Below are 22,982 nucleotides of genomic sequence, written 5' to 3'. Positions count from 1 at the left end.
TTATCACTTGATCTTCATTCAAACCAGCTTCAGGGACAGATACCCATGTTCTTAAATGGTCATTACATGGATTACTCAAGAAACAATTTCAACTCTAGTATACCAAATGAAATTGGAGATTTCATATATGCTAGGTCTTACCTTTCGCTCTCAAGCAATAACTTACATGGGCCCATTCCAAAATCAATATGCAATGCAAGTGGCTTAATTCTTGATTTGTCTAATAATTCTTTGAGTGGAAACATCCCTCAATGCTTAGCTGAAGACGTTCCACTTCAATCAAGGGTTGAGAGCACAGACGAGCTTACTCAAGCAGTTGAGCATTCAGTCATTGAGTTGAGCAGAAACAAGCTTACTGGATCCATCCCAAATAATTTTCAGAAAGCTTGTGGTTTAGAAACTCTTGACCTCAGCAAAAATCAGATACAAGGACAGTTTCCGAAATCACTCGTCAACTGCTCAAAGTTAGAGGTGCTAAACCTTGGAAATAATTACATAACAGATAATTTTCCTTGTGTTTTGAGGAGCGTATCCACCTTGCGTGTCCTTGTTTTACGATCCAACAAGTTTTATGGAAGCATTGGATGTCCCAACGTCAATGACACTTGGTATGTGCTTCAAGTAATTGATTTGGCTCATAACAGCTTTAGTGGTGATATGGCTGGAAGAATGTTTCTTGCATGGCGAGCTATGATCACTAGACACGATTCTCCATTTAATCTTGAATATGCTTTTAAGTCGAGATACTATGGACCTTTGATCCCATCATTTACTGGTCTATACAATCTTGAATCAATGCTTATCAGTCTTGATGCTCGTTATAAAGATACTATAACAACTATCATCAAAGGGCTAGAGTTTCATCTGGTAAAGATTCCAAGCATATTCACCTTGGTTGATTTCTCCTACAACAAATTCAACGGATTAATACCAGAGGAAATCGGAGAGTTGAAATCACTATATGCCCTCAACTTATCAGGTAATGCTCTCACAGGAAGAATCCCATCATCATTTGGTCGGATGCAACAACTGGAGTCCTTAGATCTCTCAAACAACCAATTTAGCGGCAAAATTCCACAACAGATGGTAAATCTCACATTCCTTGCTGTCTTGGATCTCTCAAATAATAAATTGGTTGGGAGAATCCCCACCGGTACTCAGTTTTCAACATTCCCAAATACCTCATTCGAAGGTAACAAAGCATTATGGGGGCCTCCTTTAATAGTAGATGCATTATTGTCGCCACCAACTTCTAATGGAAGCTCAAGTGATCATCTGAATTCTGGAGATGAGATTGATTGGGATATTATAAGTGTTGAAATTGGATTTACATGTGGGTTTGGAATTGCCATTGCGTCACTTCTGTTCTGCGAAAGATGGAGGAAATGGTATTACGAAGCTATGCGTAGTCTTCTTTTCAAGATATTCCCTTGGTTGGAGCACAAATTTGGTATTCATAGAAGACATTGATATGTGAAAATGCAGCTGATCAATTCATAATGCTTGAGGCTCACATGGGCGTCTTTTTCGACTGTTATCATCACCTCTTAATGTAATCATATGGTCTAGTTCTTGTTGCGTGCTGCTTTGTTTTTGTGTTTGTTTTTTATTTTATTTTTATCTACGTAGTTAAATGGTTGTGATTATAATAAGATATTTTTATTGGAACCACGTTTGTTTGGGTATATAACCAAGTTATATGAGAAGCCTTGGCCCTAGGTCATGACTCATTGTCATGCATGGATACATGCTAGCTATTGCGGTCCATCTCATAAGATATTCATCATCTTCAATCTATCTTATTATAACCGAATGAGTGTTGTTGTTGCTTGATCGGCAAGTCACCACTAATTCTGTATTCATTGCCGTGATTAGTATTAGTCATTTATTGCCACTAATGTGCTCATGACTCTAAGACTGCATTTACTGTCGTCTTGATTTATCCCCGTACTTGTATTGACACAATGTCCCCAAGCTGGTTTTTACGGGCAAGCAGCCTAGTAACTGCTGAAGACAAACAAGATTTAGGGTGGCTCTGTTCTTCATCTAGTGCTTGCCCTTGCCCTCTGTGGTAGTAGTCCATAAATCATGTGGTACTGTATCTATTGATTGATTCAGACAGATATCAAGTCTTGATGCTCTAAAAGCTTAAACATCTTAATTGCATGAGTGAGAGAGAAAATAACATTAGGCTGCTTAAAACCAAGTACTGTATACAGTTGAGAAAATAAATCATGTGGTACTGTAGACATATCTCAGACACAAAAAACTTCCAGCTTTGAAACCAATCCTTCTCAAAACATAGAAATTCATCGACACTTAAAACCACTTACCAGTGTGACTCATCTCCTTTCTTCTTTCATCCAATTTATCAGCTGGCATGCTTGCAGAGGGAAAAGACTCCAAGTTAAGCTGGTCATTGGAGAAATCTCATGGTTGCTATTTCCACACATTTGTGATTGACGAGCTTGTCAATCTCAACCGAGAAAGATATGTCTAAATGTCAAATCGTCTGTAGGAGCTATTATAACCAAAAGAAACAAAGTTCGTTGACTCATTCACCCCAAATACCACCATAAAATGTCAAATTTTAAAATATTTAATGGGCCAAAATGTAAAGATATTGACATGACATTAATCAACAAGAATAAAATTAAATAAATGCGTATGAATATTTGAATGGAGAGGAGACTAGAACAGTCAAAACTGACAACTAAGTCTTACAATCTAGCGTCTATTATTGGTTTACGTAATAATGGAATACAGAGGAGAAGACTGGAAAGTGCAGGAAAGCACAGATTTTAATCATTATATGGAGGAATGTTCCAACCTAATTATATGGTAGGTGATTAACATCCCAAAATCTTCCCTTTACCACATTATAGACAAGGCAGGTACACATGTTGGCAGGCGCTTGGTACTCTTAATAAAAACCAGTTAAAATAGCATTTTTTAACATTGAAGGAAACAGATGAAGTTATCAGTAAGATATCACACTCGTATTATGACAGGGGTTATAAAAAAGGATTTTGTGTATTCAGTAAAAGTTCTTTTAAATAAAATAAAAAGTGTAAAATCACGCACGCACACGTGTAAAATTGACACGCCTGGTAGGTAATTAACATTGTTATTGTTACCAAAATTTGTTAAATGTTGAAATAAAAGGGAGATATGTGTATGATATCACACATGTGCATATTGATAGGGGTGAAGACTTCCATCTAGAATTGAACCAAAGAAAAAATAAATGTATGCTAGCTACAGAGAGGGGTTGGAGAAAAAGAGAGAGATGGTTCACCTTTCAGCCTCACCACAAGGCATTATGGCCGAGCTAGAAGACAAACTTGTTCCAACCAAAAGAACCTGTTCGTTTCCGATCCTCATTAATTCCATCGATTTTCCTATTTCACCGAATTCAAGTTTGAAAGATGATAGCACCGAACCACTAAGAGGATCTACGCAACATATATCAGATGAACATGTATCATCACTCGAATTAGTTCTCATCACAATCAACAGCCTGCTTTCACCATGATAAAAGACCCTTCTTGGAGTGCCTCCAAGTTGCAACTTCTGCACATTTGGCCTCTTACTGTGCACTATCTCTACCTAGAAGCATAGCTGATCCAGGAGCATCTCGACTAATTATCATTAAACTACTTAATTAGTTTTCAACCGTACAAAGTAATTAAACTACTTAATTAGTTTATGGTTGAAAGTAAATTGGTTTCTACACCGGTGATATTGTACGATAGAAAACGTTTTAGTTAAATTAAGCCTTCTAATTAAGGCAATCAATCATGTATTTAAACACATTATTCATAATCAATTAGATACACACTTTCAGACGAATTCTTGTCTTGTAAACCTTCCCTTTGTCTAGCACAAAAGTCACTCTCCATAAATGCATTAAGTTCTTTTATAATTCTTGATTAAGATTTCCCCAAGAAACCTTTGATCAAGTGGTATCAGAGCAACAAGATTATGTTGTTGCCTAAGGTTTATGGTCTCAACTCGCAAACAAATCGAGGTTTCAGGTGAAGAACTTGGAGGACCATTAATTTCAGAAAAAAGCTAAAATTTACTCACTGTAATATATGCTGGGTATGTCTTTCTCGTGGTAATAAACTTAGGACTTAGAGGTACTAGCTGGCTCAGTTGGTGAGGTCATTTGAAAATGTCCGAGGGTGCTCTCCACTCCTGGGGAGATTTTGTTAGACCTTAGGATGTAGGCTCAAGGGGCAAACATTATTGGAAATCTTGGGATTAAAAAATCTTTGCATGCTGTGTATGTTTTGATTAAGTGGTTTTGCAATAAGACTTTTTTTCAAACATTATCTCAAAGTTGGATGTATTGATACTAATCTGTGTTGTCTAAGTGGTATCAGAGCAACAAGATTATGTTGTTGCCTGTGGTTTATGGTCTCAACTCGCAAACAAATCGAGGTTTCAGGTGAAGAACTTGGAGGACCATTAATTTCAGAAAAAGCTCTTCGAGAAAAGAAGAAGAAGAAGAAAGCAATGACAGGGCAAGAAGTAACTGATGCTAAAATTGCGTTGTTGACGCAACAAATGGAGAATACGATAGCAATAATGACAAAGTTGGTTGAGGATTTTGCACGGAAATCCCAAGAACAGATTCCAGAAGATTCTAAACGGAAGACATGCAAAGATTTTTTAATCCCAAGATTTCCAATAATGTTTGCCCCTTGAATCTACATCCTAAGGTCTAACAAAATCTCCCCAGGAGTGGAGAGCGCCCTCGGACATTGTCAAATGACCTCACCAACTGAGCCAGCTAGTACCTCTAAGTCCTAAGTTTATTACCACAAGAAGGACATACCCAGCATATATTACAGTGAGTAAATTTTAGCTTTTTTCTGAAATTAATGGTCCTCCAAGTTCTTCACCTGAAACCTCGATTTGTTTGCGAGTTGAGACCATAAACCACAGGCAACAACATAATCTTGTTGCTCTGATACCACTTGATCAAAGGTTTCTAGGGGAACTCTTAATCAAGAATTATAAAAGAACTTAATGCATTTATGGAGAGTAACTTTTGTGCTAGACAAAGGGAAGATTTACAAGACAAGAATTTGTCTCAAAGTGTGTATCTAATTGATTATGAATAATGTGTTTAAATACATGATTGATTGCCTTAATTAGAAGGCTTAATTTAACTAAAACGTTTTCTATCGTACAATATGACCGGTGAATAAACCCTTTTACTTTCAACCATAAACTAATTAAGCAGTTTAATTACTTTGTACGGTTGAAAACTAATTAAGTAGTTTAATGATAATTAGTCGAGATGCTCATGGATCATGGCTCCCCATTTTGAAGAAGCGGAAGCTCCTGCGTATGCTAAAACTGCAGATTAGAAAATTCAAGAATGCCCTTTTCCTTAGTGTACCATTTTGACTTGCTTGGCTATTGACATTTCCTGCCAATACAGTAGGATTCTGTCTTACCACGACGTATAGTAGTGATTTTCTTCTCCAGAATGCAGTCTGTCTTCAATGGGTCTTCTCTCTCAAACCACAAATCATCTAGTGAGAGAAGTTGAGAATCTTGAACATCTTCATCATTATCTATTAATGAGGGTTCAAATGGTTTGAAGTACGCAGCATTAATTACTGAATACATTTGCATTTATGATGGCAGCTCGAGTCGAAAAGCATTTTCTCCAATCTTTTCCAAGATCTTGAATGGCCCATATCGAATTGGCTTTAACTTCTTTCCAACACCATGTAATCTTTCTTTACTAAGTTTTAACCAAACCATATCTCCTACTTTGAAGTCATGTGGCAACCTATGTTTGTCATGTCGAGCTTTGTATCGTTGTTGTGACTTCTGTAGCTGCTCCTCAACTTCTTTATGAATCTTTGTAATACGCTCCAAGAGTCGTTGTGCTTTTAACCTATCACCCTCATCTTCGCCACTTTGCTTATCACCAAACGAGAAAGCCATATCAAATGGACTCGAAGGTAGGTAGCCCAAACAAACTTCAAAAGGAGACTTTAAAGTAGAACTATGAATTGCCCTGTTAAAGACAAATTCTAAATGTGACGAACTCGCATCCCAAGTACGGGGGTGCTTAGAGTTATATCCTCTTAACAGATGCACCATGGTCCGATTGACCACTTTTGTTTGACCATCTGTTTGAGGATGAAAAGCGGTATTATGTTTCAGCTTGGTGTCCATCAATCCCCATAAGGACTTCCAAAAGTGACTAAGAAATCTGCTATCTCGATCTGAAATGATAGAATTAGGTAATCCGAAATGTTTCCAAACATTTTGAAAAAACAATGTCGCTGCTTCTTCTCCCGAGATTGTCTTCCTACAGGGAATTAAGATCACCATTTTACTGAATCTGTCCACTACAACAAATAAGTAATCGAACCCAGTGGTGGTCTTAGGTAAACCACCCAAGAAGTCCATTGAGATACTGTCCCAAGGCCTATTTGGTACTGGAAGTGGTGTATACAATCCCAATTTCCGCGAAGGTTTTGATGTGTTACATAAAACACAACCTCGAATAAAGCGGGAAACATCAACATGCATTCGGGGACAATAAACATAACGTTGTAGATTGAGGAGGGTTTTGTCTACACCAAAGTGACTTGCACACCTAGAGGTATGAGCCTCCCTAATCCACTGCGAACGGTCTCCATTGTTTGGAATGCACAATTGTTTTCCTTTCAACATTAAGCCATCTTTCATCTTAAACTGACATGGCTTCCCATGTTGTAGCTTATCAATGAACATTTTGAAATCAGGATCATTGTCATAACTTTCTATATAATCAGAAAGTATTGTAGGTTGAAGTTGCATAACCACCAATAAGCTCGAATGTGCTGGTGGTCTTGACAACATATCTGCTAATTTGTTTGTAACACCTTTCTTATACTTGATAATGATGTTGAATTGTTGCAAATAGGACATCCACTTCATGTGTCGAGCTTGTTGCAACTTTGACTGTGTCTGTAAGTACTGCAAAGGCTTATGGTCTGAGTGCACTATAACTTCCTTACCTAATAGGTAGCATCTCCAATGTTTAACACATTGATGTAAAGCAAACAACTCTTTATCGTAGGTAGGGTAATTGTGCACTGCAGCATTGAAGGTCTCAGAATAATACTCGACGGGCTTCCCATCTTGCTTTAGAATTCCACCTAAAGCATAATTACTTGCATCTGTCTCGACCTCAAATGGTCTTTGCAAATTTGGCAAAGCTAAACCCGGAGCTTCTGAGATCTTCTTTCTAAGTAATCTAAAGATATCTTCATGTTTATCTAACCATTCAAACTTTCTTCCTGCCTTAGTCAATTCAAATAACGGCCCAGAAATGTGAGAAAAGTGACGGATAAACTTACGGAGATACTGGCAAGCTCCCATAAAGCTGCGGACCTTAATTACTATTCTTAGCGTATGCCAGTTTGTGATAACCTGCACTTTAGCCGGATCAACTTTCAACTCTCCTTCACCAACAATAAAGCCAAGGTACATTAAAGAGTTCTTCCCAAACTCCCACTTTTTCATATTTAATCTCAAATGAGAATTCCTCAATGTCTCCAACACTTTTTCCACATGTACCCTATGTTCTTCCCAAGTAGGATTGAAAACCAAGATATCATCCAAATATACAATGACAAATTCATCAATGTATGGACGCAATACCTCATTCATAAGTCGCATAAATGTTGCTGGAGCATTGCACAAACCAAATGGCATTACAAGCCACTCAAAGAGACCTTGTTTGGTTTTAAATGCGGTTTTCCATGTATCTTCTTCCTTGATTCTAACTTGATGATAACCAGACTTTAAATCTAGTTTAGTAAACCAACGAGCTGATTGTAGTTGATCCATTAAATCATCTATCCTCAGTAATGGATACTGGTTTTTGATAGTGATTTTGTTGAGCGCTCGGAAATTAATACACATCCGCCAGCTGCCATCCTTCTTTGGCACCAACAATACTGGTGAACCACAAGGGGCACAACTTGGTTTTAATACTCCTTGCTCCAGGAGCTCATTGACTTGCTTCTTGATTTCTTCGCTTTCTTCCACCGAATGTCGATACATACCTAAATTAGGTAATGGAGATTCTCCAATAAGTTGTATCTCATGCTCTACTGGGCGATGAGGTGGCAAGCCTTCGACATCCTCAAACAAGTCTATGAATTGTGCATGTAGCTCCTCCATATCAAGTTTCTGCCTAGGAGTGAGCACCACAGTAGATAACACATGTAGATGGAGTGTCTTCTCGTGGTCTAACGACCAATAAGACAAACTTCTCACAAGCATTCACCATCCTTTTAGCTTGATTTGCACTAATCAAACTATTGGTAAAGGGAGCTTTACTTGCATTAATAAAGTACTCTACTCCATTCTTCAGAAGTCGATACTTTTGAAGTCGTCGATAGAACACTGCATCACGATCCCACAGGTATGGACTACCAAAAATTACTTGGCATACATCCAATGGTACCACCTCCACAAGTTACTTCGTCAATGTATTCTCTAGTTATGGCAAACTTGAAAGTACATTGTCGAGTGATTTGTGACTCAACGTCCTTTTGTATCCATCCTAAGGGATACGGTTTAGGATGAGGAGTGGTTGCTAATTGTAAATTCTGAACTAAAGCCTGTGAAATGAGATTCTTTTGGCTTCCCGGATCAATTATAGTGTCTATCAAATCTTGCTTCACCTGTATGCGAACATTAAACAAGTATTCGCGACCTTCTAAATGAACAAGCTGCTGGGTCATGAGAGTTAACTTCGCATTGGGTTGCTCCATTTCAGGGATCTCTACAGTCTTGTGAGCACTCAATGTCTTTTTGTAATCTTTTCGGTTACTTCTTCTCTCTTTTTCTTTCTCCCGAAGTTCGGGATGAAGAATGTAACACGTTTCTTTTGCATGATTGCCTGTTGCAATGCTCACACCTTGTCTGCTTCTTTCCATAACTTTGCTCCCCATTTCGATTACCACTACTCCCAACTTCAAACTTCTTTGAACTCCCCTTGTCCTCCTTTTTGTCGACTTTCTTGTTCTTGGATTCGATGGCAGTTGCCATTACCAAAGCTTCTTCAAAGTCTTCATTATTGAACAATCGCAACTCTTTGCGAATATATTCTTGCAATCCCCCGGTAAACTTCATGAGGAGTTCATGGTCATCTAAGTCTAGATCTAGCACCATAGCCTGATTTTGGAACTCGGCTCCATAATCTTGTACCGACTGTCCAAAATTCTGCCTCAAATGCTGCCACTTGAACCATCTATCCTCTTCAAAGCCAACAGGGTAAAACTGCTTTCTTATGGCTCGCTTAAACCTTTTCCACGTCATAGTCGTTATGCTATGACGTTTGTTAAAAGCCTTCCACCATGTAAAAGCATGCTTGGTCAACTTTAATGTTGCAAAGTTGATCCTCTGATGATTATTATACTCATAAATAGTATAATATGTCTCTAATTGATCAATCCAATTGTCCAACTTTTCGGCATTGATAACCCCATCATACGCCGGAATATCGATCTTGACATTAATTTTAAGACCGTTCATGGAAGTTTTGGATTTACCAGTTTTATCAGCACTATCTTCATTCTCGTGGTCTTGTTCTGCACCAGAATTATCCGCAGATTCTTGTTCCTCATCAGAGTCGTGATCTTCACTATAATTCGCCTTTTTCTTGGCATTTTTAGTAGTTCTTGATGTCTTCCGTTTAGAATCTTCTGGAATCTGTTCTTGGGATTTCCGTGCAAAATCCTCAACCAACTTTGTCATTATTGTTGTCATATTCTCCATTTGTTGCATCAACAACGCAATTTTAGCATCAGTTACTTCTTGCCCTGTTATTGTTTTCTTCTTCTTCTTTTCTCGAAGAGCTTTTTCTGAAATTAATGGTCCTCCAAGTTCTTCACCTGAAACCTCGATTTGTTTGCGAGTTGAGACCATAAACCACAGGCAACAACATAATCTTGTTGCTCTGATACCACTCAGACAACACGGATTAGTATCAATACATCCAACTTTGAGATAATGTTTGAAAAAAAGTCTTATTGCAAAACCACTTAATCAAAACATACACATCATGCAAAGATTTTTTAATCCCAAGATTTCCAATAATGTTTGCCCCTTGAGCCTACATCCTAAGGTCTCACAAAATCTCCTCAGGAGTGGAGAGCGCCCTCGGACATTGTCAAATGACCTTACCAACTGAGCCAGCTAGTACCTCTAAGTCCTAAGTTTATTACCACGAGAAGGACATACCCAGCATATATTACAGTGAGAAAATTTTAGCTTTTTATTTCACTATTACTAAAAAGATATAGACAAAAAAAAAAAGCAAAACAAAATATCTACTCAGCCTGAAAGATATACCCAGAACAATTCAGGTGTCCAGTCTTGTTCCAGATCCTTTGTTCAGAGTTTAAAAGGAAAATGACTGCAGAAATTCTCTCTTGCTCAATGAAGACAAAGGCGTAACGCTGATGTAAAATTCCAGTATCACAGCAAATCCACTAAACGGATTCAAGCACTCAATACTTTTGTTCTATTACTCCTATAGAAGTATCCAAGTAACTACCCGTCCGGACATCTGGGACATTGCATGAATAAAAGCCAAATTCGCATCAAACAAAAGAATGGGACATATTTTGCAACTGCATGTTTAACTTCGTTCTTTGTTTTCCCCAAAAGATATTCAGTAACCATGCGAAGACCAGTACTCAACAGTTCAAAATTATCATCATGATGAGAACTGTCCACAGTTCCAAAATGTAATAGATAAAACACTCACGCTCAAGATCATATAAACCCTAAAAATATCAGTGCTCTGAAAAAAAAAAAACTAAATGATGTAGCATTCTAGCTAATGAGAATTTAGCTTTAAGATAGAATCGAGGGTAAACACTTTGTACCTGTCTTCCAACAATAGCCCTAGATTAAAGGCATAATTACAAGCTAACTATGATAAACGAAATGAAAGCTATAGAATAGAACAGTCCACAAACAAAATTCCCTTGGGGCATTCAACATAACATACAGGAGTCACATGCGTTGAAGATTGAAATGAGATAGAAGTATATGAGATGCTGTGTCTTGCAGTATGCAGCAACCAAGGCCTATCACTGAGAACAATTATATCACCATCAAGGGAATCACTTAAAGGAATCAGGAATACTGGAGTGATGCCAATATGACGTGTATAAATCAATTGCAAATCAACAGGAAAGTTGTCCTTTATATTCTCAGATAATTTAGTAGTATATATTTGTCGGCTAAAAGAATTTACTGCTGATACACTGGATAAAACAGTATCTGTACTAACTGAAAGCCAGTCAACAGGACTCTGAGGTACTACAGATAAAGGCATTCTAGAGGCAGTAGGCCATTCAAACCGAAGCAGCATTCCATTCCTCAATCCAGAAAGGACATACAGCCGGTCAACTAATACAAGCCTTACATCTTGAGGAATGCAGCCACTAATAGCAGTTCCTAAAGCATTTGTTAATGAAATTGCCCCAGAAGCAAGAACTCGTAGGCCTTCACTAGGCACAAGAGATAAGATCTCCACCGAAGGCTTGTGTGTTCCAATAACAAATATATCACTGATGTCAACTCCAAATGGAAGAACAGGGCCAGAACTCTCATCTACCATGCTGTTTGAAAAACTAGTAACTTTTTTCTCGTAATTGTTCTGAGGAAAGGAGATGCATGATAATTCATTTTGCGATCTCAGATGTTGCATCTCATATATCTCATAATGATGCGCTGAATGCATTCGGACCCCAAGAATGAATATAAAGCAGGGATTGGATGAAGAAACAACAATTAGATTATGCCCAACGGCACCTAAACTGATACTCATATTTTCTGGGAACCAAGATGTACAAACTGGAGAAGGCAATGGAATACCATCAGTATGCGCACCCTTGGTGGGCAGACAGAGACTGACTGCACTTTTGTGAATCTGGACCAGCATCCCATCGTTTACAACGCCGCATGCTAGAGTAGAAACATCAGGCTGGAAACCAACTGAATCCGTCACATCAGTAAAGTTTAAACCAACTGATAGTACCCTGGTTTCCTCAACAAACGATAGCACAAGAAATGAATGGTAAGTATCAGTCACCTTCATTTGTAATGACCATGTACCAGTAATCCCTTGATATATAGGTGCAGTCCTTAGTAGCTTTTCTACAGTGATACCGCTTCTATTCCTTCTAATGATCCTTAATGACCCTTCCGGGGCCATCCACAACAAGCAAACATTTGATCATGTTTCTCATCATGGTAATCCACAACTGACATATCCAAGACTGGGGAAATGGTTTGAATAGTACTTCTGTAATGAAGTGTACCGTTTTCCATTTTTAAGACCATCCCATCCCCCATATCTACTAATGCAGCCAGAAACCCACCTTCAACCCATAGAACAGCCTTGCATGGTAAACCTTTGTAAAGACACTCAGATTCTTGGACCTTAACACCATCAGGATTGAAAAGAATTTCAATCATGAAATATTCTCCTGTATCAGCAGAAATTATTATTCTTTGGTTTTTCAGATTCCCTGGTTCCCAAGTCCATGAACACACAAATTTGTGAATCACATTCACATTGTATTTGTCACCGTCTATACACATAGGATCTAAATCACTAAGTTCCAGTAACGAACATTCAGCTACATTAAATAAACCTCCGTCATCATCAACCTGAAGTACTCTAGACAGATCACATCCTTTAGACGACTCTTGAACAAAATTGGCCTCATCAACCACATTGGATAAGAAATTTGGGCTTGTTCTATAGATGCAGTAAGGGTTGTTGGCGTCTCTAAGATCCATCAAAACAGCATCACCTTCCCTAAACGGAAGAGCAAATCCATACGAATGCGGAACTTCAGCAATGCTAAGAACTAAAGGTCCATCTTCTACATACTGAGATATAACATAAACTTCTTGTTCTCTAATGTTCCATCCCAGTAACAGCAATTCATTAAGGACTGCCCCCCTCCTGCAAATCTGCAATGCAAAATATTCCCAATTTGAGCACAGTAGAACAAAAAAACAGAGAATAGCATGAGAACTGGCTTCTATCCTCAAAACTCCTGACTATTAAAGGTTGCTCTCAGTGAGAGAGAGAGAGAGAGAATGGCGACCCTTTTTTTCTCAATTTCTAGGGTAATACGTGTTGAGAAATTCTTCTGTGCGCTAACCGTTCCACGTGGCGTGTGCGCATCGAATGACAAGTCGACACATGTTTATTTTTCCCCACCTCAACACCGTTCTTTTGTCTCCCTCTTCTTCCTCTCTGTTTCCTGATTGAACAAAAGCTCATGTACAAAAGGAAATCAAGAGAGAGACTGGGAGAGCCTCATCTTTTAACTTCTTTTCTCAAAATCACACAGACAAACAAGAAGACGAGAAGGATCGTAGAATTTCGTAATCATTGTTGGGCATGGTTCACTGACTTGTGAATTTAGTGCGACCCATCCATTTCTTTCTCAGATTATGTTTCACGGCTTCACCATGGATTAAATGGTGAGATACAAACGATGATCTGGAAAAATTTAGGGATTTGGACTGTCTTTTTTATTTGATTGGATTGTCTTAAGAGAAGAAATATCAAAATTATGATGCATTGGGACTTTAATTGGTAGTTGTACTGTACCGGAGTGGGAGAAACAATTTTTATCCAGATTAAACATGAGAGCAAGGTGGAGGAGCGTGGTGGTGGTTAATTGGGTCAGGGTTTTGTGGTCTATGTTGTGAGGGTGATATTCAACTGGTTGATTCCTTCTGTCGCAGAGTGAATTATTGGAGAAATATAGAGAACTCAGAGAAGCTCTAAATCTGGAGACAGGAGGAAGAAGAGGGAGAGAAGGTCAAAAAAGAATGGCGTTGAGGTGGGGAAATATAAACACGTGTCGACTTTTCATTCGATGCACATACGCCACGTGGTACGGTTAGCGCACGGAAGAATTTCTCAATACGTGTTATACTAATTTGTTGAAGAAGCTATCAATAATCAGAGTGGCGCAGCGGACACGTGGTGGGCCCATAACCCACTGGTCTCAGGATCGAAACCTGGCTCTGATATGAAGACTCTTCAGAGTTCTGACCACTTTTGTTTTTCTTTTTTAATTCTATGTTTATCAACAAAATTTCTTACCAAGTGTACAAGCTTTCAACCTTGCATGTGCATCTTTCGACATTTGGACTACGTGGGAAAATTCAATAATACACCGCTGCATTGTGAGTAGTGACTATGAACAATATTGAACAGTATTTGTTTATAGTAAAAGTAAATAGTGATAAAAGTGTAAAAATTAGATAGTAAAAGTTTATTACTACTCTATTATGAACATATTTTTATTTTCATATGAACTAACCTTCAACATGTCAATATTACCTAAACGACCTCTTTGTTTAAACAGTTACTTTTGGCAGAATCACTGCTGTCCTAAAAAACAAAAAACTGAGTTCTAATAAAACAGAATAAACACAGATGAAATTTAAATACTCATATGCAATGCTTGAAAAATCTAAGTAAAATTAAATATATTTTTTTACGACGGATTTTAGGGCACCATATAAAGTTTATTTATTCAACATAAATACAAATATAAAACTCAGAGTCATCCTCTTAGGTAAATAGTTACAGTTATTTAACTACTCATATTTAAAATACAAACTTACTTGAAAAATGCACTCCACACCAGATTTATACAACAGAAAGATTTTACACAACTATAGCACACTCACAGTCACGCTCAAACTATCTATTTCTTTTATTTTCAGAACCCTTGGTAGAACGACACTCTTTGAAACTTATACTATAGTCTTTTGATTTTTTCTTCCTCTCAACTTCTGCCTTCCCAAAGATGTTCCTCCTCTTTATATAAAGCTCATATTCTAAGCTTCAAGCCAAACTTCCTTTTGAAAATGGACGACAAAGAATCTTCTCATTTTTAAAAGTTGGTTGCCCTTATGCGTCGGCAAATTATTTCACAAAAGTAGAAAGAGACGTTTTTATTGTTTGAATGTGTCGGCAGCTTCTCGTTCTTTGTTTGGATGCGTCGGCAGCTCATGTTCCTTGTTTGGATGCGTCGGTAGCTCATTTTTCCATCATGTTTATGACATTGTAATATTCTTCATCTCTACAGTCATAATCTGGCCAAGAATCTTGGCCTTCATGGTCACTTTCTTGCTCTATGTCTTTTTTTTCATCTAGATCTGAGTCATAGGGAAAATGATAAGAAATCTTATATCATTTTTCTTTATCTACCTTTTTTAGCCATGTAGTTGTCTCTGGAGTTCCATCTATTTCGTTTCTCATGATGGCAGAGAAGAAATCACAGGCATCCAGAGGAGGATGATTGTAGCATGTGACTATGATTTTTTCTCCACTGGCTAAAAGACTGGACTCATAATCGCTTCGAACCATGTTTTTGATGCACATTATGGCCATGGCTTTCATCCATGGAATACTATTGTTGGGATTGCCATTTTTTCTTGAACCTTTTGAACTCTTGATCGGACCCTGAATAATTCTCACATAATGATATGGAGAAATGTAACCTTTACGTCCATCCACCACTTCTCATTCTGGAGGGGTAGAAATGAATTTCAGTCTCAAGATGCATCCATCTGGACGAATGTTCCTTACTGACTGAGTTATGATTTTTGAAAAACCCTCTAGGTCCTTGTTTGACTTAGTCTAAAGATTGTGCACAAAACCATTCTTAATGAGCCATAGCTTCTGCTTCTGAAGGTGTTCGGCTTGAACATTTACAAGATATCTCCCATAATATGGGCCAGAAACTATTGCCAAGGTTGAAGGAAGCATTTTACCATCTCTGATTTTATAGTGAAATTCCCACCAGGCTAATTCCTTTAGGGCTGAAATAGGAACTCGCACGCTTTCATGACCTTCTACATACTTGATCATTGCACCTCCTTCATTCGAATTTTCTTTTTCCTTTTCTTTTTCTTTTGCATGGACTCCATAAAATTCCTCTGTCAAGGTATTGAGACTTTTCAACAGATGTTCTTCGTCTTCCTCATAGAAAGCCTGTAGAACATTATCCATAACGATCTTATGCTTGAAAGGCAATAGCTTCTCCGTTTTGAATACTGGTTCTTTGAATATCTTCAAAGGATAGCCATGAACATTTTTCTTACTAGTGACTTCAACCATTTTCCCCTAAAAGGGGCCATTATGCTTTTTGGCAAAACATCAGCCTTTAACGGACTTGATAAGCCTTTACCGTCTACCGTTTGAGACGGGCTAGCTGGTATTTTACCCTTAGATCGATTAGTTAAGGTTGTATCTTTTGGACACAACAAATATTCTTTTCTGAGTTTTTCTTCTTCATCAGATCCTCCAATACTTTTCTCAGACTCTTGATCCCAACTTCTTGGTCGAATCCTATCTTCTGTCTTGGTTGGAGCCGATGCAGCCGCTTCATAAGACACAATGAATTGGTAACCTGGTCCATCATGTAAAGGTCCAACAGTCTTATCTCCTTTTTTGTATCTGTTCCAAAGACTAGGTGGTTCTGATTTCCTGCTTCTAGGATTTCACCTTTCATCTTCATCTCCATCTTCTCTTCTGAATGTTGCCATTTCTCTAGTGAGAGCGTATGGTAAGAAGTTCTTGTTACCTGCAATCATTTCCACATCATATTCATATTGGGATAAAAATATTTGTCATCTTAATACTCTTCCTCTATCGGCTGCATCAGTTAATTTGTAGTTTTTAAAATTTTTAACTCTTTTATTGTCAGTTCTAACTACAAATTTGTTTCCTAGGAATGCCTCAGCGCCTTTGAGGCTCTTGATCAGAGCCAACACCTCTTTATTCCCAGTGGAATAGTTTAATTCTTCCGCATTAAACTTTCCTGATATGAATTTATAAATCTTTTTTTGATTGGTATCTGGGGTCATGACTAGAACCACTCCTGCCCAGTAATAATCATTTGCATCTGTCTGCAAAATGATTAAGTCTCATTCTTCTGGCAATTGTAATGGGGATAGACTCTGGGTTAGTTCCTTGATCTTTTTGACAGTATTATTTTCATCTTCCGTGAACACCATTTTTTCTTGGAACTGGTTTTTGGTGAGAGTAGGGCAGTAAGAGCACTTACTTGAGGTATAAAGTCTCTGGCAAAATTGACAACTCCTAAAAATCTTTGCAATGATTTTGCGTCAGGGATCTGATCCGGGAATTGGCTAATCTTTCTTAATAATGTATTCTTGGAGACGAATCTCTCCATCTTTGACATGAATACCCAAAAAGTCGATCTCTCCTTTGACCAGATGTATCTTCTTTTGTCCCAAAATGATTCCTTTATGAACAACAAGCCTACAGACTTGCTACAGGTGCTTCAGATGTTCATTCATAGTTTTTGAAAAGATTAAGATATCATCTATATAAACTATGCAGAAGTCTGAATATGGCTTAAAAATGTTTCCCATCTTCCTTTGAAAAATAGAAGGAGCTTGCTTGAGACCAAACGGCATAACTAGCCATTCATAATGCCCTTGTGGTGTTCCAAAATCCGTCAGGGCTATGGAATCTGGATACATTTTTACTTTCCAAAATCCTGATTTAGCATCAAACATGGAGAAAATTTTTGCTCTTTTGAGACGATTTATAAGGACCCTCACTTGAGCTATATGATAACCATATTTTACGGTTTTTTTTGTTAACATCTCTGTAATCAATGACCATTCTAGCTTTTCCCCTAACCTGTTCTGCATGGTTTCTTACTAGAAAAGCTGGAGCATGATGTGGACTGTTTGAAGGTCTGATTAACCTTTTCTCAAGTAGTTCTTGAATCTGACTTTCCATCTCTTTTATGTCTTCTTCCCTATAATGAGGGATGGCTTTGACATGGCATATGGCATTGGCATCATGCATCTTAAGCTAGTAATGTACTAGATCCTTGTCCCAGTATAGTTGAGGATCTTCACTGATTAATGGTTTTAACAAATTCTCTATTTTCGCAACAGTTGGCACTTTCTTTTGCTCCACTTTATTAGCATATACCTTCATGTTATGCTCTCTAATATATTTCTCTTCTCCATCTGAGCATTCTAGTTCCAGTGAATCTGAATCAGATTCATTTTCAAGAAATTTGAACTCTTCTCCTGGCTCAGAGTCTTCTGAGTCCATGTTTGACACGATCTCACTATGACTTTTTAAATGATCTTTTAGCAACAATGGGTTCCAAAATGGGCTTATAATCACCACTCTTCGCTGACGAACTCTGATATTAATCCGTAAATCCTTTTCCGGTGACGCTTACTATTTATGTAAGGCGAGATTCCCAGAATAACTTACGGTTCTTCTCAAACCCAATCATTTGTGGATTTTGAACCACAATTTGCTAGAGAAGGAAATTATTTCCGATTAACACATCAGCTCCCTGGCTTTCACATTGCTAGATAATCTTGCATATAAAGTTTCCTCCACCTAGGGAAAAGATAACATTTCGCGCCATAGTGTTCATGATGATCTCATGTTCTCACATAACCACTCCCGTAACTGCTCTTGGAGCTTTTTTCCAATATTCGTCTGGGATGGCATATCTCTTGGCAAGTGTATATCCTGAGCCACTGTCAACAAATGCATGCAGGTGATATTTCTTGTATTTGTGAAACTTTAGTCCTATGGTAATTTTGTTTCTAAATCTACTAGTCTGAACTTGCTTAACATGTTCTTCCTTTTTTCCTTCGGTTAGTAACTCCATGAAATGGTTAATCCTTTCAATAATAGGTTCTCTAGTGAGATGATGGTTTTTGCTAGAATGATCTTCTATTCCTTTGTTGGTATTAACAAACTCTGTTAATTATCTCTTCTGACTTAATGAAGTTACTAGCTTTACCCTTTTCAGGTCTTCTTCGAGCTTTGTCTTTTTTAATTCTTCCTTTTGTTCTATTGAATCATAGAACTCTGCATATTCTTGTTCTATAAGAATATGAGCTTCTTTTTCTACTATTCTTCTCCTCAATTCTACTACAAAACATTCCTGATGATAAGTTTCTCCTGTGCTTTGGAATCAGTTCATTTTCTGCGAGCTTACAGAAATCACAAGTGAATTTTCCTGGATTGGGATATAAACCACTGATAATATCATGGGTATCTTGTTTCCAATTGAGAAACTGCAACACAAAGATAGTACGATATTTTTCACTGCTATCTTCTTCTTCTGTACTTTCTGAAGAGGTTTCCTCGAACTCATCTTCTGATGGGTACTCAAGAGAATAGATAGAATCATTCTCTTCATCAGAATATACTATTTCGAATCCTTTCAAGTTTGCATACTCAATCGCTTCTTCATATTCATCAATTAGAGCTCTTGATGTTCTTTTATCCTTTTTGGACACTCATTTGCATAATGTCCTTCTGCTTTGCACAACCAACATCGGCATTTCTTAACATCTCTTGTAGAACCTGGATTGGTTTTCTTTTTCTTGAAAAATCTTTTTTCTGGAATCAAATTTTCCCTTTCCATCTTCAGATCTTCTTTTGAAGCTTATTCGGAAATTGTACTTCTTTTTTGAGGAAAAAGTTTTATTTCCATATTTGTTGTTAGAGAACTTCTTTTTGTATTTTCTTTTCGTGTGACATCCCCACTGCGTAGGAGTCTCCAATATCTTGGGACACATGTTTTCTACTCCTCTGAGTTATTTCTTCGCAGTTTTGGATTTTTGTTCTCTACGCATTGCCTTCTCAGGAGATCCCTGACTCTTTCTGCAATCCCTCCGACTGTAAAAAAATGTCAAGGGATTTTCTTCTATAGACTATGTTACTGCATCGTTCTAGGGTTCTGATAGTTTCCTGTAATAGGTTCTTACCAGATCTTCATTATCAATGTCTCCGATAGTGCAATAGTAATTCTGGAACTCATTGGTGTACTCCTCAAAGTATCTCATGTTGCAGATACTTAATCTTTGAATGTTTTCCTTGGCCCTCCTTTATTTGCTCACTATGTCCCGTTATATCTCCGCAAAATTATGCATATATCGGACATGCAAAATCAAGCGGGTTGTTGGTTTGGGCCAACTTGGTCGCCCAATCAGGCCACTGGGTGCTTCTCTTGAAGAATTGATACCACTTCTGGACAATTTCGGTTAGTGTTGACTAGCAATAGGCATGAGCTTCAGAGTATTCATATTTTGATAATACCAAGGCATGCGTTAATCTCAAGCTAGCCACCCAATTGTCTATGACCTTTCTTTTGTCTCCAACTTGGTCTAGATCAAGATATACTCATCTTTCAGATACCGACTGTCCCCATTTTGGTTCAGTAAGAATAAACTTTTGAGAACTCCTTTCTCCAGGTTTTCCCATAGGGGATAATCATTTAGGAAGTTTAATTTTATTTTCTCTAATGATCTTAGTAGGGTAGTTCGTGATATTCAGAACTACTGTACTTCCTTGAGGGGGATTTGCAGTATTCATATTTTATGTATCCATGTTAGAGGATTTTCCTTCTCCTGGTTTAGTCTCTTGATATGGAAGAATCTTCCTTCTTATCTTGACCTGTGTGATCTTTTGCTTGATTTTTTCTAATTCTTATGTTGACTCACACTTTTCTGCCTTTGCATATAGATCTTTGAGTTTTTCAGCCTTAAGCGTCCTCATTGGTCTCTTTGTATCTTCTTCCTCGAATGATTCTTCAAGGCATGTAGATGACTTTGTTCCCGAAGTACTTCCTTCTTCATAATTGGCAAAAGAATGTCTATGGAATTGCAGGCTTATCTTTCCTCCCATGTCTTCATAGATTGATGCTTTAGTATTCTCAATTTGCTTGACTGGAAGAGTCAGATTCCATTCTCGGGGAAATGTCACCTCATTCCATTTTGTAATATGTTTCTGCTCTGTATGATTTCTTGGATTGGTGAGGATGGATGTAGTGATTCCGGGACTGTTAAGGAATTCAGTGTTTGGGGCAACATTCGAGCTCATGAGCTTATAATAGATTCGGTAATCTATGGCAAGCTCCATCATTCCTCTTTTCATAGAAATCCCGTCTGTCTTGATTCTCAACCTGAGAGAATGTGGTGCATCTCTAAGGTGCGTAGTGAAGTTTGGAAAAACATTGAAGTAGGCAACCTGATTACATAGAGAGGCTTCTACCGTTCCTTACCGGCTTTTCTTAAAGTCTGTTATACTGTCATCTTGCAGGAGACATAAGACAGAGCAATCTATTCCATCTCTGGCTAGAAGCTTTATTCCAAATTGAACCGCTCCAATGTGCATGTATGAATAACTTCTTTGAATTGCTTCACTTACTTCTTTCTGAGTTATCAATCTTATGTCAGTTTCTTCGCATGTTGCCGGAATAGTTAGTTCAAGAATCTTGAACCTGTGAGAACCAAGAAGCAAATATCCTCTCTTATAAATTTTGTTGAGTCTAAATTTAGGAACTGTGGCCTCCCGTACACTTGACTCTATCTCATTGTACTCAAATTCTTGAGCATTGATGAATTGTACAGGAATTGTGCTCCTTTTGCTGAATACTCTGCTCAACATCTTCATGTTCCTTTTCTCTATTCCAGCTTCAGCTTTCATCTTTTCTATGCTTTTTTGCAAATGGGAGAGTTTAAGATTCAACTCTCTGAATTGTTCCTCCAGCTCAATACCTATTTCTTGAAGATATGTAATATTATAATTTTGCTGATGAATTATTGCTTTCAAGTTTTCAGTAAGGGCTTCTGAAATAAGAAGATATAAGCTTTTTGCTTCTTTGTCTCTCTCCTTGACTTTTACCTCAACCATTTGGTTCATCTTATTCGGACGATAAGGGCTTCTAAATGCTTTTTTCAGAATTTCTTGGGTTTTTCTTAGTTCAACTGCTTGCTCTTGAATGTTATTAGCAAGGGTTTCTGTTCGAACTAACTTTTTTTCTATGTATAGCAGATATTGCTTTTTTTTGAGGTAGTCAAGCTTTACTTCAAGCCTTCCAATCCTTGTGATTACTTCTTCAAGTTGATTGATCTTGAGATGAAATCTCTCAAGTTGTTCAAGCAGCTTTTCTGCAGCCTTGTTGATGGATAAATGGTTTAGGAATTCTATCAAACTTGTATGAGTTAGATCAAATTTTTCAACTCCTATCTCTCGTTGAAGATGAGAGAATTCGTCGTAGAGTGTATTCAGTATTCTACAGGCATACTCTTGAATATGTTTTGAATGAAAACACTTTTGTCACCTATCAGAATCTTTTGTAATACAAAAGGCCTGATAATTTTTTGGTTTGGATTCTCTCTTATTAGTTGAGAGAGGCCAACTTTATGGCATAAGGCTTTTAGCCTACTTGCTTTTGAGCTAAGCAGACTCTGATACCAGCTAGGGCGGATCTAACCGATGCTCAAAAAATTAAGGGGTTTTTGATCTTCTTCGAAGACTTCTCGAAGAGCTTTAGTATTTTCTTTCGTTTCGTAGATTCTACGTTGAACTCGATATATAATATCCCAATAATGTTTTGTATTTCTGAGAAGGTTATTCCTATATTTTATTAACTTTTTATATTGTTATTTTTCTTCTTGAAGTTCTTTTCTGAGAAATTTTAGCAAACGCTAATAATTCAAGTCTAGAAGCTGTTGTAATTGCTATAATGATAAAAAATAAATGTTTACCTTTGAGTGTAAGATGAATTTATATATTTGTAATACGTAAGTAAACAAACTCATAAATCAAGGTCCACCATGCTCCGTCCAATATATATATATATATATATTTTACCTAAATAATAACTAAGGTAAAAGCATATGTGAATAGTATCTACTGCATACGGTACAGCGCTGCACAGTAGCCGAATCCCGAATAACTGTATTCTTCATAACTTATGTCCTAGCTAGAACCGTTACTAGAAATTTTTTATCGTTTATCACAACTGGTGAAAACTATCGATGACCCTCATCTAAGTACATGGAAATTCTGGGTCAGCGATGAGGGTCATTCCTGA

The 22,982-nt window shown here is 37.6% G+C and overlaps 1 protein-coding gene across 1 annotated transcript; it reads left to right on the top strand.

The window, feature by feature from the left end:
• The first annotated feature begins 66 nt into the window (after positions 1-66).
• Positions 67-1,470, top strand: LOC126796916 (receptor-like protein 33). Its single transcript, XM_050523630.1, has one exon. It carries the CDS (start codon positions 67-69, stop codon positions 1,468-1,470), a length of 1,404 nt encoding a protein of 467 aa, XP_050379587.1.
• The last annotated feature ends 21,512 nt before the right edge of the window (positions 1,471-22,982 follow it).

This window comes from Argentina anserina, chromosome 6, assembly GCF_933775445.1.
Source record: "Argentina anserina chromosome 6, drPotAnse1.1, whole genome shotgun sequence".
In the NCBI taxonomy this organism is placed as follows: domain Eukaryota; kingdom Viridiplantae; phylum Streptophyta; class Magnoliopsida; order Rosales; family Rosaceae; genus Argentina; species Argentina anserina.
Note: the sequence above shows the minus strand (reverse complement) of the source record. Positions and strands in the feature narration are given on the sequence as shown.

Coding starts and splice junctions, on each gene's coding strand:
- LOC126796916 (XM_050523630.1), top strand. CDS start 67: ATGGATTACTCAAGAAACAATTTCAACTCTAGTATACCAAATGAAATT.